At 42.6% G+C, this 20,148-nt stretch overlaps 1 protein-coding gene across 1 annotated transcript in view; it reads right to left on the reverse strand.

Moving 5' to 3' along the window:
• The window catches only part of CA8 (carbonic anhydrase 8), an 85,223-nt gene extending 68,412 nt beyond the window's left edge, over positions 1–16,811 (reverse strand). The window contains exons 1-3 of the mRNA XM_032882608.1: positions 16,582–16,811; positions 15,244–15,435; positions 3,962–4,086 (exon numbers count right to left, since the gene is read on the reverse strand). Of these exons, the coding sequence (XP_032738499.1) occupies positions 3,962–4,086; positions 15,244–15,435; positions 16,582–16,681 (417 nt within the window). The 5' untranslated portion in view covers positions 16,682–16,811. The remainder of the gene's footprint in view (positions 1–3,961; positions 4,087–15,243; positions 15,436–16,581) is intronic.
• Positions 16,812–20,148: the final 3,337 nt, after the last annotated feature.

The following is a 20,148-nucleotide window of genomic DNA, read 5'->3' on the forward strand; positions in this document are numbered from 1 at the left end:
AAACTCAGGTGTTTCTCAAAACCGAAAACTGCAAGAAGAAAAAGCAGAAATGGCCTGCTTTATCCATCTTGCTTAGCAAAGGGGTTGCCATTTAAATTGTTTAAAATCACAAACTGCTAATTTTTTAAATGATGTGGGTGCTGGCTACTAGTAGTATCAAAAATATATTCTGGATTGTTTTTACTGTATTTATAATTTTAAACAGTTGAGGGAGGTTGATGAATTTCTGGTAAAAGCCATTCCTGTGTTACACGCAATGGACATGATGAATATTTGTTTATAGTATTTAGTAAGCCATCCATTTAAGTTTAAGTGAAACTGATACAAATGAAATCTGTTGGGGCGCCTGGGTGGCCCAACCGGTTGAGTTTCTGACTCTTGGTTTCGGCTCAGGTCATAATCTCAGGAAGGCGGAACTGAGCCAGCACCGGGCTCCACGCTCAGCATGGAGTCTGCTTAAGAGTCTCTCTTCCTCTGCCCCTCCTCCCTCAAATAAACAAATAAATCCTTAAAAACAAATTATGTATACATATGCAATTTAGAAATTAAAATTAGTCCTGAAATGTAAATAAAAGATGGAAAAGGTCTTAAAACTTTTTAAATCACATACCCAAGAAGGTACCTACCTGATCCCCTCTCTCTCCACTATTCTATTGGCAAGGTGGCCCTTGTCTCTAAGGTGGCCCTTGAGGGCAATTCAAGGCCAGACCACCAGTGGCAAGTTACCTACCTATCTCCATGTTAGCCTTCTCATTCCCTCCTGGACTTATTCTACATTGCGTCTATCTCTTCTCTCTTTCAGCACACGCTGTGAATCCTCTCCTCCTTAAAACCCAGCTGAGGGGTGCCTGGGTGGCTCAGTCGGTTAAATGTCTGCTTTCAGCTCACATCATGATCTCAGGGTCCTGGAAGTGAGCCCTGCATTGGGCTCTGCGCTCAGTGGGGAGCCTGCTTCTCCCTCTCTCTCTGCCCCTCCCCACTGCTCATGCTCTCTCTCGCTCACTCTAATAACAAAATCTTTAAAAAAAATAAAACCCAGCTCAGTATTCACAGCCTCCATTAAAACAAAGCAAAACAAAATAAAATGGAAAAAAAACGTGGCCTATAGATCGCTCCCTCTACTTCTGCACAGCCCCTACATTTATGCAACTCAGTGGGACAGAGCACTAAACAAACATCAGCTGAGGATACAAGTATTTTCTCTAGGACTGAATCAGAGATAATCTGGGATAACAAAGAGTATAAATATTATTCATCACCTATTTTGGAAAAATTACAGCCAGTAATTCCATTATCCCAAATATAAATATTTCTGCAGAAACAAAGCCTATCAGAATTTCATCTTCACTCAAAACAAACCATTACCTGTGTTTAATGGACCAGAGCAGTTAAAATGCCACCAAGTAACAGGACCAGTCTGAACATGTGGTCTGGAAATTCTATTTGACCACAGAGCAAAAAGCACAGACCACTGACTCGCTTAATCTAATTAAGCGTTCCCAAAGCTGTAAATTCTGCGTGTTGCAAGCAGCGCCGCTAAATTCTCATCCGGAAGTTGTTGCCTGTCTAATTACTCCCATCTCTCCCCAAATTTTTTATAGTACAAGTAGGTCTTTGAAGACTGTTTGAGAGAAAATGATGAAACAGTCCTTCAAACCCAAAGCAGCGCTGCCCGTCTGTGTCTCCCAGCCCCTGACTCTGCCCTCACTACCCTGCAGGTCCAGCTGTTTTGGACTGTTTTGTGTCCCCTTTCCTCTCTGATGCCTCCTGGTGTGTGCTTTTCCTTCTCAGGGCGGGTGAGGACAGTGCAGTAGCCAGATGTGACACAGAGACAGGGCAGAACCATATTCAGGCAGCAGAAGGGAGACGATATCTGTAGGTACTGACAAAAAAAAGTCCCTAGGATGGTAACAAATAAAGACCTGACCTTCCCCGTCAAGGTCTTTTTTTTTTTTTTAAAGATTTTATTTATTCATTTGACAGACAGAGATCAGAAGCAGGCAGAGAGAGAGAGAGGAAATCAGGCTCCCTGCTGAACAGAGAGCCCCATATGGGACTCAATCCCAGGATCCTGAGATCATGACCTGAGCTGAAGGCAGAGGCCCAACCCACTGAGCCACCCAGGTGCCCCCCCCAAGGTCTTAGTCACAGTCACAAGGCCACAGTCACATACTCAGGTGGTCCCCAGCTTACTGCAACCATTTCCCCTTCACCTCCCTCCTTCAAACACTTTAATATTTCACTTTTAAGACTCAAGTCTTGAGGTGCCTGGGTGGCTTAGTCAGTTAAGCAGCTGCCTTCAGTTCAGGTCATGATCCCAGAATCCTGGGATCGAGTCCCACCTCAGGCTCCCTCCTCAATGGGGAGCCTGCTTCTCCCTTGCCCCCGTTCATGCTCTCTTCTCTCTCAAATAAATAAGTAAAATCTTTAAAAAAAAAAAAAAGGCATTTGAGTCTTTTTTAATGAACGGCATATCCTAAGATTCCTAAGGCACTTTTTAAAAATTATAATTAAAGTAATATGTAAAGTAATATAAAGAAATACTTCCTCTACCTTGATTCTGTGAAGTAGATGTATCACTAATAGGAATGATACAGCAGTGATTTCCAGCCACTGAGGTGGGACTAGACACAGAATCTAGCCATGTTCAATTCCATACCTAAAGGTACGGGCAGTTGGCAACAACAGAGAAGGAAGACTGGCACTCCAGTGGCCTCCAAATACTGTTACATGCCACCGACATGCTGTTTCCTGCAGACATCTGGGGCCTTACAGGAAAACACAGAAACAAGACCTGGACCAACAGCAACATTGTCTGAAGTTCACCAACATGGGCTGTCTCTGATGTATCCAGCAGTGGACCAAATGACGGATGTAAAGAGAAGAGGAGAGGGAGACTTTTCTTCAGGAACTGTCTTAGTCAACGTTGAGTCGTTACAACAAATGACCACCACTGGAGTGGCTTTCACAACATTTATTTCTCACAGTTCTGGAGGTTGAACGATCCAAGATCAAGAGGCTGGCAGAACAGACGTCTGGTGAGGACCCACTTCCTGGATTGTAGGCAGCCATCTTCTTGTCTGCCCTAACATGGCAATTGAGCAGGGAAGAGAAAGCTCTCTCTGGACTCTTATAAGGACACTAATTCCATTCATGAGGACTCCACCCTAGTGACCTCATCTAACCCTAATTACATCCCAAAGGCCCCACCACCTAATTCCATCATATTCAACATGCAACTTAGGGGTGGGTGAAGGCACCAACGCTTTGGTCCATAGGAGGAGCCCACGGAATCAGTGAGAAAGACACCGCAGACAGTAGAGTTTACAGTCAATGAGTGCCATGGCAACAATCTGTCAAGTACACTGGGCACACAGAAGAGGAAGCAATGTATTCTGCTTAGGAAAGGGACTCAGAAAAAGTCCCATGGAAGAAATGATACTTCAACTAGGTCGTGAAGAAAGAGTAGGAATTGACTAAGGGAAGTAAAGAGGGAATTCTTTAGACAAAAGAATGACTCTCTAAAAATCTCTCTCTCTCTAATTGCCTGGGGTGAATAAATCCAACTTATCAATTTTAACCAGACTTTTGACTAATGTTGAGGTTTCTCTAACTTTGCTGGTTTTCAGTTTATCATCTATTTGTAGCATCTACAAAAATGACTTACTGAATTTGCAGAGGCAGCAGAATATTTAGAACAGTAACAATACTGAAATGAAACTTAATAGTGTAGATTACCTTTATGGCCAATCACCCGTGTGCACTCTCCACGCTCACCAAAGTCGATGGTAAATGCAATTTGCCACCCAAGCATACACTTTCTTAAGCACTTTGTTATTTTACTATAGATTGATAAAATTTAAATGGTATACACCTACTTCTAAACTCAACCATTCTCAGTAAGTCGCTGAATATTTTACATAAACAGTAAGAGTTTTACAAGATGATTTGTTATTCTTACCTCCATGGGAAAAGCTTTGAAATTAACTGTGTGCTCAGAACCACGCTGGTTTTCTCTCCCCCAATGAAATCTAACTTCATACAGTTCAAATTCATGCCCTTGAGGCAATGGACCTCCTGATAGAACTGAAAAAAGAAAGTAAGTTCTGTTTAATTAACAAAAAACATATTCATCAGTACAGTAGAACACTGTAGAATAAACATTGGGGACATTTTTTGCCAGAAAGCTCTCATGAGCTCTATATATTAAATTCAGAGAGCCAAAATGAGAAATATATTCTAACTGTGGGAAGCATTTACACTATCACACTGATACAGTTCAAAGACTATAAAATACTTGGTAATATTGCATCCCATCAACTTCCTGTGTGTTTCAGGTAAAGGAGTAGACAAAGAAAACACAGATTACCTATGCTCCCTGAGACTCGCACTTAGCACTGCTCAGGAAACAAGGACAGGGTTTGCGTCCCACACTGACCAGTACTTTGCTATTGACCAATCGATCATTTATATCTTGTTTACAGATCACCCATTTGTACCATACTGTCAATTTAGAGAGTAAGTGCAAGCTAATAAAATTACCTATTAAAAGAATGTTTACACCAATGTGATTTTTTTACAACAAAATCACACTCAAAAAGTTATTTACAATGTAGTACCACAGAAATGCAAGTGAAGTAAACTTATAATAAAATATTAACATGATTTAAAATGTTAACATTTGGGGGGAAAATACTAACATTCGCTCCACAGGGCCCTGTCTCTATTTCTCATTTCTGGATAGGACCCAGAACTTTGTCCCAAACAGGAGCACTCTAAAGGATGATGAAAAATACACCTGTGTAAGAACCAGTCTTGAAGCAACAAAATACTTTCCTTAGTTTAAACACACCCTGACGTTGTAGAGGAAAACTTTGTTCATTACAAATGACCAATTTTGACACAAATAAAGACTGTCCACATTTTTCCTATAAAAACTGTCAATTCTAGGGGTACCTGGGTGGCACAGTTGGTTAAGTGTCCGACTCTCAGTTTCAGGGCAGGTCCTGATCTCAGGGTCCTGGGATCCAACCCCGTATTGGGTTCCCCACTTAGCATGGAGTCTGCCTGAGATGCTCTCTCTCTCTCCCTCTCCCTCTGCCCCTCCCGCTCATGCTTTCTCTCTCTCTAAAATAAATAAATAAAATCTTCTTAAAAAACCCATTATTCTAAATGATATCAGCTAAGAATTAAAAGTTTTTTTAGTCAAGAAGTTGACAAAATTTATCTCCTCTCCCAAGAAGCAGTCCCTGAAAGAAAGGAGCATTCACACTTGGGCCAGCATTGTGGAGAAAACAGTAGTGCCCAGAGCTGAGTGCCACACAGAGGGAGAGGCCCGCTGTCCATCCGTACCCTAAACCTTAGTGGAGAGGAAGGGGAATTGATGCAGAAATATTTATTTGTTTGCCTGGTTCATCATCTAATTACTTGTTCCAAAAGAATTTAAGGCTTCTTACATCAAGTACCTGTCATCCAGCCAGAAGGCATAAATTAGAAAGAAGAGCAAAGGGAAAACAAAGACAGAGACGGAAAACAGATGGAGACGGGAGGCTACTGCACAAATGAAAGTCATGAAGTCCTTACGAAAAGCACCCTATACATTCGGTTCCATGCTTTTTGCCAGCTCAAAGAAGAAAAAGAGCAGCAGCAGCAAAACACAATTATAATTTTCCTTTCCGTCAGAAAAGAAGTGAGACACACGGCCTTTAGGACGATACTATCTCACATGGTTTTTATGTTTTCTTCATGTCTGGTCTTGTTGTAAGTTGTAGGGGCGCCTGGGTGGCCCAGTCGGCTAAGCGTCCAACACCTGGTTTCACCTCAGGTTGTGAGCTCGGGGTCGTGAGATCAAGCCCCGCGTCGAGCCCCATGTCGGGCTCCGTGTTCAGAGTGGAGTCTGCTTGAGATTGTCCCTCTCCTGGCCCCTTCTGCTTATTCTCTCTCTTTTTTCTGTGAAATAAATAAATCTTAAAAAACAAAACAAAACAAAACAAAACTGGAGGGGTCAGTCAGTATCACCTTCCCAATGAACAGGGTTGAGAAAGCGTAGCTGGGACAGGTGAAGTGTGACGTGCCCCGGGCACCCAGCTAGCCAGCTCCAGAAGCCTGGAACTCGGATCTTCTGACCCATGTCTCACACTGAGACAGGACAGGACATCTCTATGTCTGTGAGCTGGAACTAAAAAACTAAAAAAAACCAATGAGTTCTATAAGCCTGGATTTCTAAACCGCAGTCCGTCCTTTGAGTACTACACCTCATCCTATTTCCCAAAACAATTAAAAAAAATGTAAACACGTGGATCACAAAGGTTTATAGATATCCCAAACCGCAGAGCAAGTGCACGGCATCTTCTCCAACAAGCACCCACGCTGTGGCTGAAACCCTTGTATTCCAACCAGCCATGCCCCAGTTCGGGCATAACCTCAAAAATCACTCCTTTCCCCCGGCTGCCCGATGTTGGTCTTAAGAAAAACCAAGAAGGAAGTCTGGACCGTACCCACTCCCGAAGGTGGAATGTACCCCGCATCCCAAACCAAAAAGAATACATGGGGGAAAGCTTCTTGTGACATCCCAGGCCACACTCCGGCACTCATCACCAGAACTCCAAAAGGCTGCCCTCAATGGGGCAGTGAGAGCCTGAACTGAGGTGTGGGAGCCGGTTCCCTAACACTTTACTATCTTTTTTTTAACATTTTTTTTTTAATTTTATTTATTTGAGAGAGATAAAGACAGAGATAGTGAAGAGATAGCACAGCAGGGAGGAGAGGAAGAAGCAGGACCCCCACTAAGTGGGGAGCTGGGTGTGGGACCGGATCCCAGCACCCCGGGATCATGAACGGAGCCAAAGGCCGCCGCTTAACTGACCAAGCCATTCAGGGGCGCCCCTAACACTACTTTCAACAGAAGGTGGAAACTGTCTTAGAGAAGGCTTAACTCCATGCTGCTGAGGAAAGAGAAAGGGCAGCATTGTGCCAGGAAGCACATGTAGCCCGGAAAAGAGGATTTATAAAATCTTTCCCCCAAACTTCTTCCTAGGGTATGTGCGCACACAAGGGCGTGGTATTTCTGAGCCTGGGGAGCACCGTCTACCAAGGCTTTCCTCTAAAAACGGAGATAAGTGACCTTGACAGTGAATTCAGGGCACCAAAATACAACGCCCATCTGATGGATGCCAGGATTTCTTTCCTAGGAACCAAGCCTTCAGCTTAGAACTTGAGGACAGAGCTGCTATTTTAAATGCCATAGAAACTCAAACGGCACCAGTTTCTGTGTGGACGGGGACCAGCTCCAAGCCCACAGGGCTTCATTTACTCATCCTTTCGACTAATATTTTTATACCAGGGACCACATTAAATGCTTAAGATACACCAACTCTGCTAAAACCGACGGAATTCACTACCCTTGAGAATCGTACGTTTTGTTAGAGGGAAATGAAAATTCGCCCATTTATGGAGATCAACATTTTGCTGAACGGTATGTGGTCAGCCCCTGGCAGATTTGTTAAATGTGATGCCATTATGTTCAATAAAATCATCATGAAATAAGACCCTCACAGGTCTTACACTCTATCAGGTTGAAAATAAACACCAAGAAGGGAAGCATTCAGCCGGGGCCTGGTCCCCAGGAAGAAATGACAAGGACACAACTTCCAGCCAGCAGCCAAGGCTCTGGGTACCAGTCACTCTTGCTGCAGATGAATAATCCAGTTAAACCACACTCAAATCACATGGCTGTACAAAGCCATAAAAAATAACAAAATACTGAATTCAGAATTTTATGAGGGGCCGGCTAAAAGCATTACCTGTTCATCCCCTAAGAATGCTAGCATTGATAGACTAAAAATAAACACTAGCTCTGTTTTACCCATTTGGCAACATCCTCTTAAAGCATTATTCTCCTTTTTCCCAGCTTATTTTTTTAATAAGGAAACTACTCATACCAAAAGGGGTACACTTTTCCTATATTTATGAGCATCAAATTTTGCTAAGTGACATTTTGTCACCATGTGGCAGGTTTGTTAGTTTTGATGTCATTATGTTCAATCAAATTACAGTGAAACAATGTGAGAGTCCCACTGATGACACTCTGCATTTCCTTAGAATAACACACTTGCAGAAAGAATAGAAAATAAGCTGATGCCATTGCCACTAGCTGCTTTTTCTTTAATGCTCTTTAACAGGCACAGCTATTACGCTTGTACATATAAAAAGAGTTCCTCTCAGAAACCTCTGCAAAATCTGAGAAACCCATAAAGGCATGATATATATGCATTTACCTAAATCTAGCTAAGCTTCCACAAGCCTTTGCTGAAAACTAATTTGCCAGAGAGTTCAAAGGCTTAGCCTCCCTCATTTTATTTGAGTTCGACTCACATTTTAAGATGGACTCCTTGCCCAGCCCTGTGTTGCCCCCCAAAGGATGTAAAAAGGAGGACACAGTCTCCATGCCAGAGGGAATACGTATTCTCAGTGCTTAAGAAACAATGCTCCCATTTAAACGTGAGATGCAGGAAAGGCACCCAGCAAGGGCCATGCCAGAACCAAGGAGGCATCGGAAAGTCAGAAAAGACTTTACAGAGGAGATCACAAAGCAGAGTCTGGAAGAGGAAGCAAAGAGAATTGAGTAAGAACATACCAAGCCGAGAGAAGGGACCGAGAAAGGACTGAGTCTATTCCAGGAGAATAAAGGTTAGGCTCCCAAGATGTGAGCACTTGGAGGGGAACTGTAGGCTATGCCTATGAACTGGGAGGTTATTATGGAGGGAATCGCCAATAGCTTTTAAGTAGAAGACTAGTAAAATATTACTTCCATACCTTTGTGAACAGTGGACCAGCAAAGAGCAAGCCTGACTAGCTGACTGTCATAACTCAGGCATAGATGGTGAGGCCTGGAGACAGAGTCCTCCACTGCCCTGCTGTGTCCGCAGCACAGAGGGAAGCTGTTAACTGTTGTGTCCCCAAACGGATCTAGACCCAAACAGTTCATTCTCAATGAGTCTAGAGATTTTATAACCTCAGTTTGACTTTTAAGGAATCCAAAACATATTCACAAAACATTCTAAAAAGAGTATAAATTAGTTCTTCTAAAAAGCATTTGAAATCTTGAAAGCAATAATTATTTTACTCCCTTTACCTTCTAACCTACGGTTTCATTTTATATTAAAGAATGAATATCGGGGCGCCTGGGTGGCTCAGTGGGTTAAGCCTCTGCCTTCGGCTCAGGTCATAATCTCAGGGTCCTAGGATCCAGCCCCACATCAGGCTCTCTGCTCAGTAGGGAGCCTGCTTCCCCCGCTCTCTCTGCCTGCTTCTCTGCCTACTTGTGATCTCTCTCTGTCAAATAAATAAAATCTTAAAAAAAAAAAAAAAAAGAATGAATATCATCAGTTCTTAAGAGTGGCGGCAACATGGACAGTACGGGGAGGAGGCCAGTTAGCCTGGGTCTGCATAAGCAAAGGGAAGCAGATTAAGACAACTGTCCAAGTAATGCAAGACCCCCAAAGTTAGTTAATAGGTCAATCATAAAGAAATTCAACCCTGACATCTCATAAACAATACAGAGCCACAGCCTAAGTGAAGACAATTTTAAGATATTTTTGACAACTCCATCTTTAAATCAGCAAGGCTATTAAGAAGCACTATAAAAAAGTTGTCATGTTTTTGAAAAAAAAAAAGTATGATTTAATAATAAAAGTAATCTAGCCTAAATTTAATATTGAGAATTATAAGACCCAGAAGTAAAACTGTCTAATTAAGGTTTCTATAATAAGTTACAACAAAGGACACAAATGACCTATTCTGATTAGCAATTTCTCCCATACCAATGGTCCATTAAAAATGTCATTACCCTTAACACACAGCTTGCAGTCAGATGGGATGATGTTCTATTGCAGAAGCTTGGCCAGTCTCACACTTTCTCAGGACTTAACTATCCTAACCACTGAGGCTAGAAATCTAGAGTTATATTTTTATGCTTAAGTTACTCTTTATACCACTGCAATATGTCTGATTTTCATTTGTGCACACTAACCATGGAGATTCCTATGCTACAATGATTCACCAGTTCGACAGAGAAATTAAATGATGGATGTGGCAGCCTTCATAACACTTTCCAAACTCCAGGAGATAACAGGGCCCAGAATGTGACGCTTGGCTCAACTCCATGACAGGAGGCACTCTGTCACCTCGAAATATGCTCAGAGCAGAGGCGGAAGCACAGTGAAAGGACCCAAAGCGTGGTCCAGTCACAGGGGCTCCACCCCAGGGCATCCCTCCAATGGTTCCCTCCTCAGCGCTGGTCACATACCCCATCACCAGCTTCCTGTGGATGGCATCTCAGAGACCTCCCTGTGTCATCCCTGCCTTTCCACTGGCACTGCCAACACAGCCACTCCCACTCTCTCCCAGATCCCATCTTACTCAGTATGGCCCAGTGAGTTTTCCTGAAACAATATATTTTACAGAAAAAAAAAAAAAAAAAAAGATTATACTCTTTAGGATTTGGTTCAAAATCTCTCATGAGCTTGCTCTAACACAGCCTCTCAATATATATATTAACCTCATTTTCCATAAATCAATCTTTTCTTCCACATACACTTCAGGGTTCTCTTTTCCTCATCCAAGGTCTAGACCTTCCCACAGCTGTGTCTTTTTTCTTTATTGCCCTCTCTTCCCATATATTCCAAACTTCCTCATCCAAATGCTCTTCACGCTTCAGTGATTACTGCCAATGCTACCTCCTCTGCCCATCCTCCCCTCAAAATGGCAGCCAAAAATCACCTCTTCCTATCTCGCACAATCCACCACTGTAATCTTCCAAGGGCAGCTTTGGAGCCTGATTTCTATTTACCTGACCCAAAGCAGGCACCACTTTGCAGAAGGTAAAACAAAGATTGCCACCAGCATCTGGCAAACCAGAGAAAACCAGTAAAAGAAACCAGTGCCTATTGCTAAGTGAAAGAAGTCAATGTATGTTTCTAACTGTATGACATTCTGAAGAATGCAAAACTATGGTGATGGTAAAAAGATCAATGATTGCCAGATGGAGAGAGGAAGGGAAGAGTAGGTAGAGCATAGAGGATTTTTAAGATGATGGAACTATTCTGTAGGACAGTATAATGGTGGAGACCATTTGTGGAAGCGCACAGAATGTACAACACCAAGAGGGAACCCTGATTTAAACTGTAAGTTTTAGGTGATAATGATGTGTCAACACGGGTTCATCAACTGTAACAGATGTACTATTCTTGTTTGACTCTTTGGCCTGGGGGTCAACAACCAGAATGTTGACAATCAGGTGTGAGCCACCACATCCCTTTCCCCAGAAAACTGGATTAACCTACAAAAGTTCCTTCTACAACATGGCCAGATCCTTACATAATCACATTACTGTGATGCCCACCAGATAGCAATCCCTGTCCACGTGCACAGAGCTTCTAATCTAATTTTTAGACCCATCCCTAAATATGAACAAAGAGCCAAAGATAAGTAGACATTGGAGAAAAACTCCCATCTAAAAGAGACCAAATAAATAAAAGAACCCAGAATAAACAGAGACATAGAACAGGAAAAAAAGAAAGAAAGAAAGACGGATGGAAAACAATGGAGAAAGACTCTGCACTTCGGAAATAAACAGCAGAAGCTGTACTTGAACAACTAAGAAAAGTAGTATAAGCACAACTTTTTTAGAAGTTAGCACAGAAAGCAAAAGTTTAATGGGAAGACTAGAAGATGTAAGCTGAGGAAATCCATCAGGAAGCAGAACGAAAAGACAAAAACAGAGGAGTTATGAAAGAAGAAAATAAAGGAAAAACAGAAAACTTATCAATTATGTAATGTAAGGAAAATTTCTAAGAAACGGAAAACAATCATCCTGATCAAAAAGCCCACTAAGCACGCACCACAGAGACATACAAGGTAGCCAAACATGAGCCCTCACATGCTCTCCTTCTCAGGAAGTTACTGGAAGATGGACTATAGGAGGGAATAAACCAAGAAACCCCTGACATGAGGGATCAACATCAAAAGTGGCGACGGCATCCAGGAAACATGCGCTTGCACAGAAGACATAAGCAAAGGGACCTCGTGGGCATAAGGTCCAGGAGCTGCAGGCGATGGCTAGAGGGCAGGCCTAGAGATCAAGCAGGAGAAGGGAGAGGCCTCCAAAGGGACGGGGGAAAGACCAAGGGGAGGGAGGGAAGGACTTCTCGATGTAGCTCTGCCATCTGTCAGAGCCTGGAAATAAAATCATGATAGATAAAATAAGAAATTAAATAAACAAAAATGCATTAACTCCAGGGGAGAAACACACCTCATTGTTCAGTAAAGGAAATAGATTGTAGTCTCAGCTAGAAACAACAGCTACAGGGTCATAATGATAAAAATACCTAGTACTAATTTAAAGAAAAATTGTAACGGTGCCTGGGTGGCTCAGTTGGCTGAACGACTGCCTTCAGCTCAGGTCATGACCCTGGAGTCCCAGGATTGAGTCCCACATCGGGCTCCCTGCTCAGCAGGGGGTCTGCTTCTCCCTCTGACCTTCCCCTTCTCATGCTTGCTCTCTCTCTCAATCTCTCCTCTCTTTCAAATAAATAAATAAAATCTTTAAAAAAAAAAAATTGTTGGGGCACCTGGGTGGCTCAGTGGGTTAGGCCTCTGCCTTCGGGTCTGTTCATAGTCCCAGGGTCCTGGGATCAAGCCCTGCGTCAGGCTGTCTGCTTGGCAGGGAGCCTGCTTCCCCCCTCTCTCTGCATGCCTCTCTGCCTACTTGTGATCTCTGTCTGTTAAATAAATAAATAAAATCTTTAAAAAAAACTGTAATTTAAGTGTACAGGGACAAAAGAGGGGCAAACCATGATGGGGGAGGGTAGTTAGAGACCAGCCTCATTTTCCATAGCAAAGAGTTCACAGATATCTTACATGTCAAAGCAGGACCCTATGAACATACCCGTGAGGGATGGAGACGGGAGAAGTAGCTAAGAGTTCAAACTGATTGTCACCAAGGCAAAAAGTTTTAGGTGGGGGATGGGGTCTCCCCAAGGGCAGAGAGAAACAACATATAGCACTAGTCAAATACTTAAATCATGTATATATCCTATTTTGATAAAGATAACTCTTGATTAAATAAATGAAGGATAACGAGCTTGGGGCTTGCAGACTACTCCTTTGAGAAGCTTAAATACCCTAAAAAAGGGGGTACTTGGGTGGCTCTGTGGGTTAAGCCTCTGCCTTTGGCTCAGGTCATGATCCCAGGGTCCTGGGATCAAGTCTCATATCAGGCTCTCTGCTCAGCAGGGAGCCTGCTTCTCCATCTCTCTCTGCCTGCCTCTCTGCCTACTTGTGGTCTCTCTCTCTGTCAAATAAATAAACAAAATCTTTAAAAAAAAAAAAACTAAAAAAAAAAAAAAAAGGTCCACACATGGTATTTTTTTTGCCCCTTGTTTTTTAAGTTTGAGAAATATGGAAAAAGCAGAAACAACAAAGAAGACATTATTCCAGCAGCAGAAAAGAGACAGGACTTCTAAAGGAGCAAGCTCTCTAAGGAGGCAGGAGTGAGGGGTCTGGAACATGTGTACTCAAATTAGGCTAGGACAGAGAGAGAGCTCACCCCTGCTGGTCAGGGGTGGAGGAGGGAGGGGATTGGAGTGCAAGGGAAAACCTTTTGGTTAGAGAGTCAAGGCACTGCTTGATACTCTCTGTTTTGGGGATGAGTGAGCAGGCCAAGGGAAACCGTCAATATTTGAGAAGGTACCAGAAGGAAATGTTAAATTCAATTTGATCAAGTAAGTTGGATCTTAGAGCAGAAAGTGTTTGTACTCAGTCATTCCTCCATGCTTCCAGATTTCATAACTCTTCCGTAACATCTTCATACTAATACTTTAAATGACTGACTCTTCACTAAACTATGAATCCTCGAGAACGGTCTTAGCATTTGCTATGCAACTCATATGCACTGACCGCTGGGCCTGATGTGAAATGCATTTTTGTTCTATAGACATATAAAGGTTTACCTTCAGAAACACAAAGATATCTCAACGTACCAATACACATATATTACATTAATATGTTTTTTATAAACCACGACAGTCAGCATTTAATAATTTTATTGTACAGTTTAAAAACAATACCTAATGTCCTTCATGGATAGCCCCTCCCCCCAAAAAAATTTTATTTAAGTTCAAATTTCCATCTGAAGCTGTCTCTCTTTGACCGCATGTAACACCGAGAATCTGTTCGGGATGATGCCCATACTTTGACCCAAGTCAGATCATCAAGGAAGACATGAACCTATGCCTAGCTCATGGGTTCTAAATTAAAGTTCAGGAACAGTCACAGTAAGTTTTAAAACAAAGATTCCATAGTTGGAAATCAGTGCCTGCCCTGTCATATAATAAACCTGAAGACTTTATGGTTTGAAATATTATATTATTGATTCAGAAAATTAATTTTAAGTACAGGGATCTCTGTTCATTAGTACTTCCTAGTATTTCAACATACTCTAATTTTATATTCTTTCCAAAAGAGAAATACAGCTATTCACTAAGAAAAGCATAATGTTAATACTAATTTTTTTTAAAAATTCTTCTTTCTTCTCCCCTACATTTAAGCGAATTTCCTTGATAATTTCCAACACCTTCTCCATAAAACATTTCAAATCTACCTCAAACGGATTCAAGGGGAGAGGAAGAGTTATAAATAAGTAAATACAAACAAGAGTTCTGGTCATTCAAATCTTTTACTAAGTTTAGAGGATGTTTTTGATAGCTATTAAAATTCTTCTTGCCACATTAATATAGTAAAGAAAATTAATTTGAGAAGTCTATCTCAAATGCCAGATTATGGCAATAAACCCTAATCTTTAGTTTTACAAAGCAATAAAACAGAGAATTACAATTTTCTGGATGAATTAAGCTAATGAACAATTTAGGACAAAATGCAGATTAGGACACCTGCACATGCTTTTCCATAAATCCCACAAAGTTTAAGTTGATCAACTAAGGTTGTTTCAGCAATATCATGTAACACAGAACAACCAAACTACCATCTCCATAATTCCATCCTTTCAGCTTCTCAAAAACTTTTTAGAAATCAATTCCCAAAAAAATGCATTTTATAGGATAGTAAGCTATCCTGATAATGGTACTATGGTTAATTCTACCTTTAAAGTCATAGAAGCCAAATCAACTCAGTAGCCTGTAAGAACTTCTAATTTACAAAGGCATGCAAAAGCATCTTCTAATATACCTGATTTTGACTTCAGGATAACCTGAATGGTATGTCCATCGTTGGTGACTTCGCAGTCCCGGCAGACCACATAATTTGGGGAGAGGCGGACATCCAGCAGTGAGGGGTCATATCTAGCTTCTCTTGAGTTTAAATTAATGGGGGACTGGTATTCCCCATTAGCATCAGGAAACACCAAGCCCCACTCAACACCTAAGCACAAAATAAAGCAAATTTAGAACAGGTTATAAAAAAGGTTCCAATAAAATTCAACGTGTAAAAGCTGATTTAGACACTGTTTATGATCCTTGACATTATTAAGGTTATGACTATTGTTTCTCTACAGATGAAATATGGTAAAGGTGTACGAATTTCTGCACTCATATTTTCAATGATTTAATGCTACCAAATATCATATACAAAGGGCTGTACTAACAAAATATTGTCTTCGTCCACATATATGTAATAATATGTAACTCTACGAAATTTAGGTCATCTCGAAGTGATTGAAAAAGAATCAAGAGTTCCACAAAAATTTCCTCTGCTCATTAGTTCAATTACATGCAGTCCCTGAGAAATACCTGAACTTCTGAACTCGCTTGACGAGAGCCAAAAACCATAAATCTGATGCTAGTGAATAAACCCTCTTCCCAGAAATGCAAATACAGCAGTAGAGAAGTGGGCATATCCACATATACCCACACCCCTATTGTCCTACAATATATACATATATATTCTCTTGGCATGTTTTATAAAGTTACAAATTCCCCATTTGTTTCACCATCCGCATCAGTGGTCAAATCTATTTCCATCTTCTGGGATAAACGCAGCCAACAAAACTTTTTTAAAAAGTCAAGCCCTTCCGACCAAGCCCGCTGATCAGGCTTGAAATTTAGGACTTCTTTAGCAAGAGTTGAACACCGTTCGCATCCTTCACGGAAAGGCTAGCGGAGAGAAGGCTTTCTCCCCGCAGGAGAAAGAACCCAGCAGTTTCGGAAACACTGGATGCCCAAGGTGCTGAGTAAAATGCAACGCTGCTCCTCGCCGGCACTCAGGGGACACAAGGGTTAGAGGCGCCGCGTACGGCTGGCCCGCCGCGTGGCCGCAAGTGCCAACTGCTGCTGCCCGGCAGGACCAACCGGCGCCCTGACGCGCGCGCAGGCGGCGGGCACGCTCGCTCTGCTGGAGCCACTTCGGCCCCCAGTCGGGCTTGGGGAGCGGGAAAGCGACAGAGACGCACGTGGGAAAGAGGGGCCGCGGCGGTGCTGGGCGCGCGCGAGAGCCGCAGCGACTCGGCGGGACGCGCACGCGGCGGGGCGCGGGACCTCGGACAGCCCGCCGGACTCGCGGCCGGTTTACCTTCTTCGTAGCCCCACTCTACCCCCTCCTCCTCCTCCTCTTCATCCTCCTCCTTCTCCGGGAAGGCGACGGAATCTTCGATGAAGCTGAGGTCAGCCATGGGGAAAAGGCCGTGGGTCCCCTCGGCGCTCTCGCCCGCGGAGCCCGCGGGGCAGCAGGGAAGCGGGCAGGAGTGGGAGTGGGCGCGCGGGGAGGTGGGAGACCGACCAGAAGTCCGTGGGGGTGCGAGCGCACGGCTGTGTGAGTGTGAGCGCGCGTGGGGGTGTGAGCGCGCGTGCGGGCGCGAGGCGGGCGCGGGCTGGGCGGGAGTTTTCGGGCGGCCGGGCGGGGAGCGCGCGCGCCCCGAGTCCCGGCGGAGCGCGAGGGGAGCCGTAGCTCCAGGAGCGGCAGTCGGCGGGTTATAAACCCGACCGGGGCGTGTCTGGTACGGGAGGATCCGCCCCCTTCGGCGGCCGGCAGGAAAAGGACCTGGAGCTACCGGCCCCACCAGGGAAACTGCGGAAGCCCGGTCACCGTACCTGTGGGGTGGGCTCCCCACTGCCGGCTCTCCCACACGCTTACCTTCCAGAAGCCCGCGAGTCGCCCAAGGACCCGTGTGTGTAGGCCCTAGACCAGGGGCTTTCTACCTTATTTACTTTCGGCTTTACTGCAGGAAATACAGAAAGAAAAAAAAGCGAAGGTGGGGGTTTCAGGAAGGAGAGAGATTAATAGCTATGCGTAAAGGACAGGACTGGGAAGACCCTGTAAGAAGTTTCCCACTCTGAATTTTTATTATTGGCTATTTACTTTATCATCGTCCTTAAAGGACGGTGGAAAGTTGAAATGGAAAAATTTCCAAGGAACTTGTAGTTCCTAAAACACATAAGACAAAAATGTTTCAATCTAGATAAGCAGATACAATTTGGGGATTCCCCCCCCCCCGCAAAAAAATATCTCAAAGGCAATGACAAGCAATAAAGAAAGGGTGTTTGGTTTTAGTTTCAGAGTCTGGGGTGCTGCTGCAGGAACAGCTTGACCTGTACACAGCTCCCAAACGCCTAATGAAATCGTGTAAATAATGAAATGCACACATTGCATAACAAACAGAACTTTCCTGATCTAAAGAGGTAGCATTGTTACCTCTAAAACATGCTTCCCAACGACTTAATGCCCTAACCCCCGTGTTGCAATGCGTTTTAAAAGCCCCAGTTTATAACCCCTGACCAGCTTAATTCCGGATTTTTAGAAGCTCAGATTTGGACCTCAAGCAGAATTTGTTTTTATAAGCCCAGGGCACGTACCAGCAACGTCTGTTAGCAGTTTGAATTGCCGGTTCTTAAATCATCTCATCTTTATGAATGCTTCATTCCTCATAGGATGGAGATGCTCCTTCTGGGGATTTTCATGTTCTGTGCTGCTAGCATTCATTGGCTGCTCAGCCCTCTACTATGTAAAAAAGGCATTTAACAGGTTATTAGAAACTACTCCAGAAAGTGGATTGAGATTGAGGGGGGGGCCCTAAGTCAATCAATTCTGACACTTTCTGGAACATTTAGCAAAAGAGGTGAGAACTATCGGTCAGCTTTAGCTTTGAGGATTCCAAGCACTCATTAAAAAAATTAATAATAATAAAAATAAAAAACTCCCCCTTAAGGTAGGTAAAAAGTTATGAGGACTTGAGCCACAGTTTAACAGAGATGAAATTCATTCTTCACTCACTGCCTTTTGGGTGTTCTTTAGTGGATATCCTCTCTCTTCTGTTCCTTAATAAGCCTGAGATTGACAGAAGTATAAGTCTACCCTAAACCTATAGTTTTTGAAAATAGTAAGCACTACCCAAAGTATTGACCATTTTCACTAAAGTTCTTCTAAAAGGAACATTTCATTTATTTTTCTGTTGTTGAAAACTTTTTCACAATCTTGAAATTTTCATTAAAGTTTCTTTCTAGAAGTGTATTCACACATTAATCAAATGTTGCAGCTAATGGAACCTATAGAAAATAATAAAATCATCTTGCCACCCTGGGCTCATCAGGAATGTCCATTCCCCTGGCCCAAACATGAATAGATGCCACACTGTAACCATTGTGTGACCACCATTTCATTTAAAGTATTACATGAATTACAGAGATGTTTACCAAGCCAGAGGACAGCAAAATCACCATGGCAAAGAACTCAATGTTCCATGAGTAGTAAATGATGTGCCATATTTACTGCAGACAGGCTGCAAGATTGAATTACCAATATTGAATTTTGCAGCTAATAGACCATTCTGTATATAGCCAACAATATATCACTATTCATAAATGTAGTTAACCACTACGCAAACATGTGTTTACCCGTACTTGTTCTTTCTAAATTATTCAACGTCTTGTGTATAATGTATCCACTGCAAGCCTAGGATACCCTACCCAGCAACATATGAACCATTCCAAAGTGCATCCAAGTGTTCAATTAACAGCCTTAATTGCTTTGAGACTGTGTGCTTCAGATTTCTGCTAATTAACAGCTCTTTAAGACCTTCTCTTCTCAGGTCCCTGTACTATATTATTGCTAAAGATGGAATTTCTATTTCTAGTTATTATAAGGTATCTGTCACCATAAAACCTAAACACACAGACCCGAAGATATAGGCCAATTCGTTGATTTATAAACTAGAACAAGCACACCCAAATCTAATATCAGAGAATCTAAAAATATTCATGCTCTCTATTATGAACATAAGTACTCCACATATCCCCATATGCAATTTTTAAAATATTTCAACCTGATATCATATTCGATTCCTTTAACTTTCTATTGCTTGCTTCTCATGTTTCCATAACTGAGGTCAAACCTCATGAGTAGGACAGTTCATTAAAACTAAGCCTATATAACTGATTACTATTTAATACTAAGAAAATAAAAATACCCAAAAGGGACAAACTTATCTAGATGTCACAGGGACAAAGAGACACTGAGATTGCTTCACACACCCCTCTCCTCCCAATCTTTTCCTATCCTTTGCCTACCTTTTCAAGGCTTTCTTCTTGTGCTGGTGAGTTTTGGCCCCGCAGTAGTCACGAACAATTATTACTCTCTTCTTTTGTGTATCTTATGCTCTGCGAGCACCTCAAGGACAGAACTAACATATGTATGTCAAATGCCTTCTAACCAGATTGTGTAAATTTCTGAATTTCAACAATGAATCGTATATCTTCACGTGCACTGCTCTGTATTGTGCACTATGGAAAACCCCAAAGTGAATAACACTCCTTCTGCCTGCAGGGAATTTACACTTCTCTTGGTGGGGGCGGGAGGGGGTAGTCAATAATTAACTATAATAAAGGCAATATATTTAATAGTGATGCAAGCACCATTACATCTAAGGAAGATGAGATTCATATAGATGGGAATGATGAAGCAAAGTTTCTTGGAAAAGATGGCTTTTAAGGCAAACGCAAAAGGATGAGTTGGCTTTAGAGCACAGTGAGTGAGCAAACAGCATTTCAAGCATCATCAAGTAATGATGCCAAATCATGGAAGTGCTCATTGTGGATCCATTTCTCCACAAAGTATCTCTGTGACCTGCCAAGACCAATCTAGATT

Source organism: Lontra canadensis, unplaced genomic scaffold (assembly GCF_010015895.1).
Source record: "Lontra canadensis isolate GAN:19392208 unplaced genomic scaffold, GSC_riverotter_1.0 scaffold83, whole genome shotgun sequence".
Taxonomy (NCBI): domain Eukaryota; kingdom Metazoa; phylum Chordata; class Mammalia; order Carnivora; family Mustelidae; genus Lontra; species Lontra canadensis.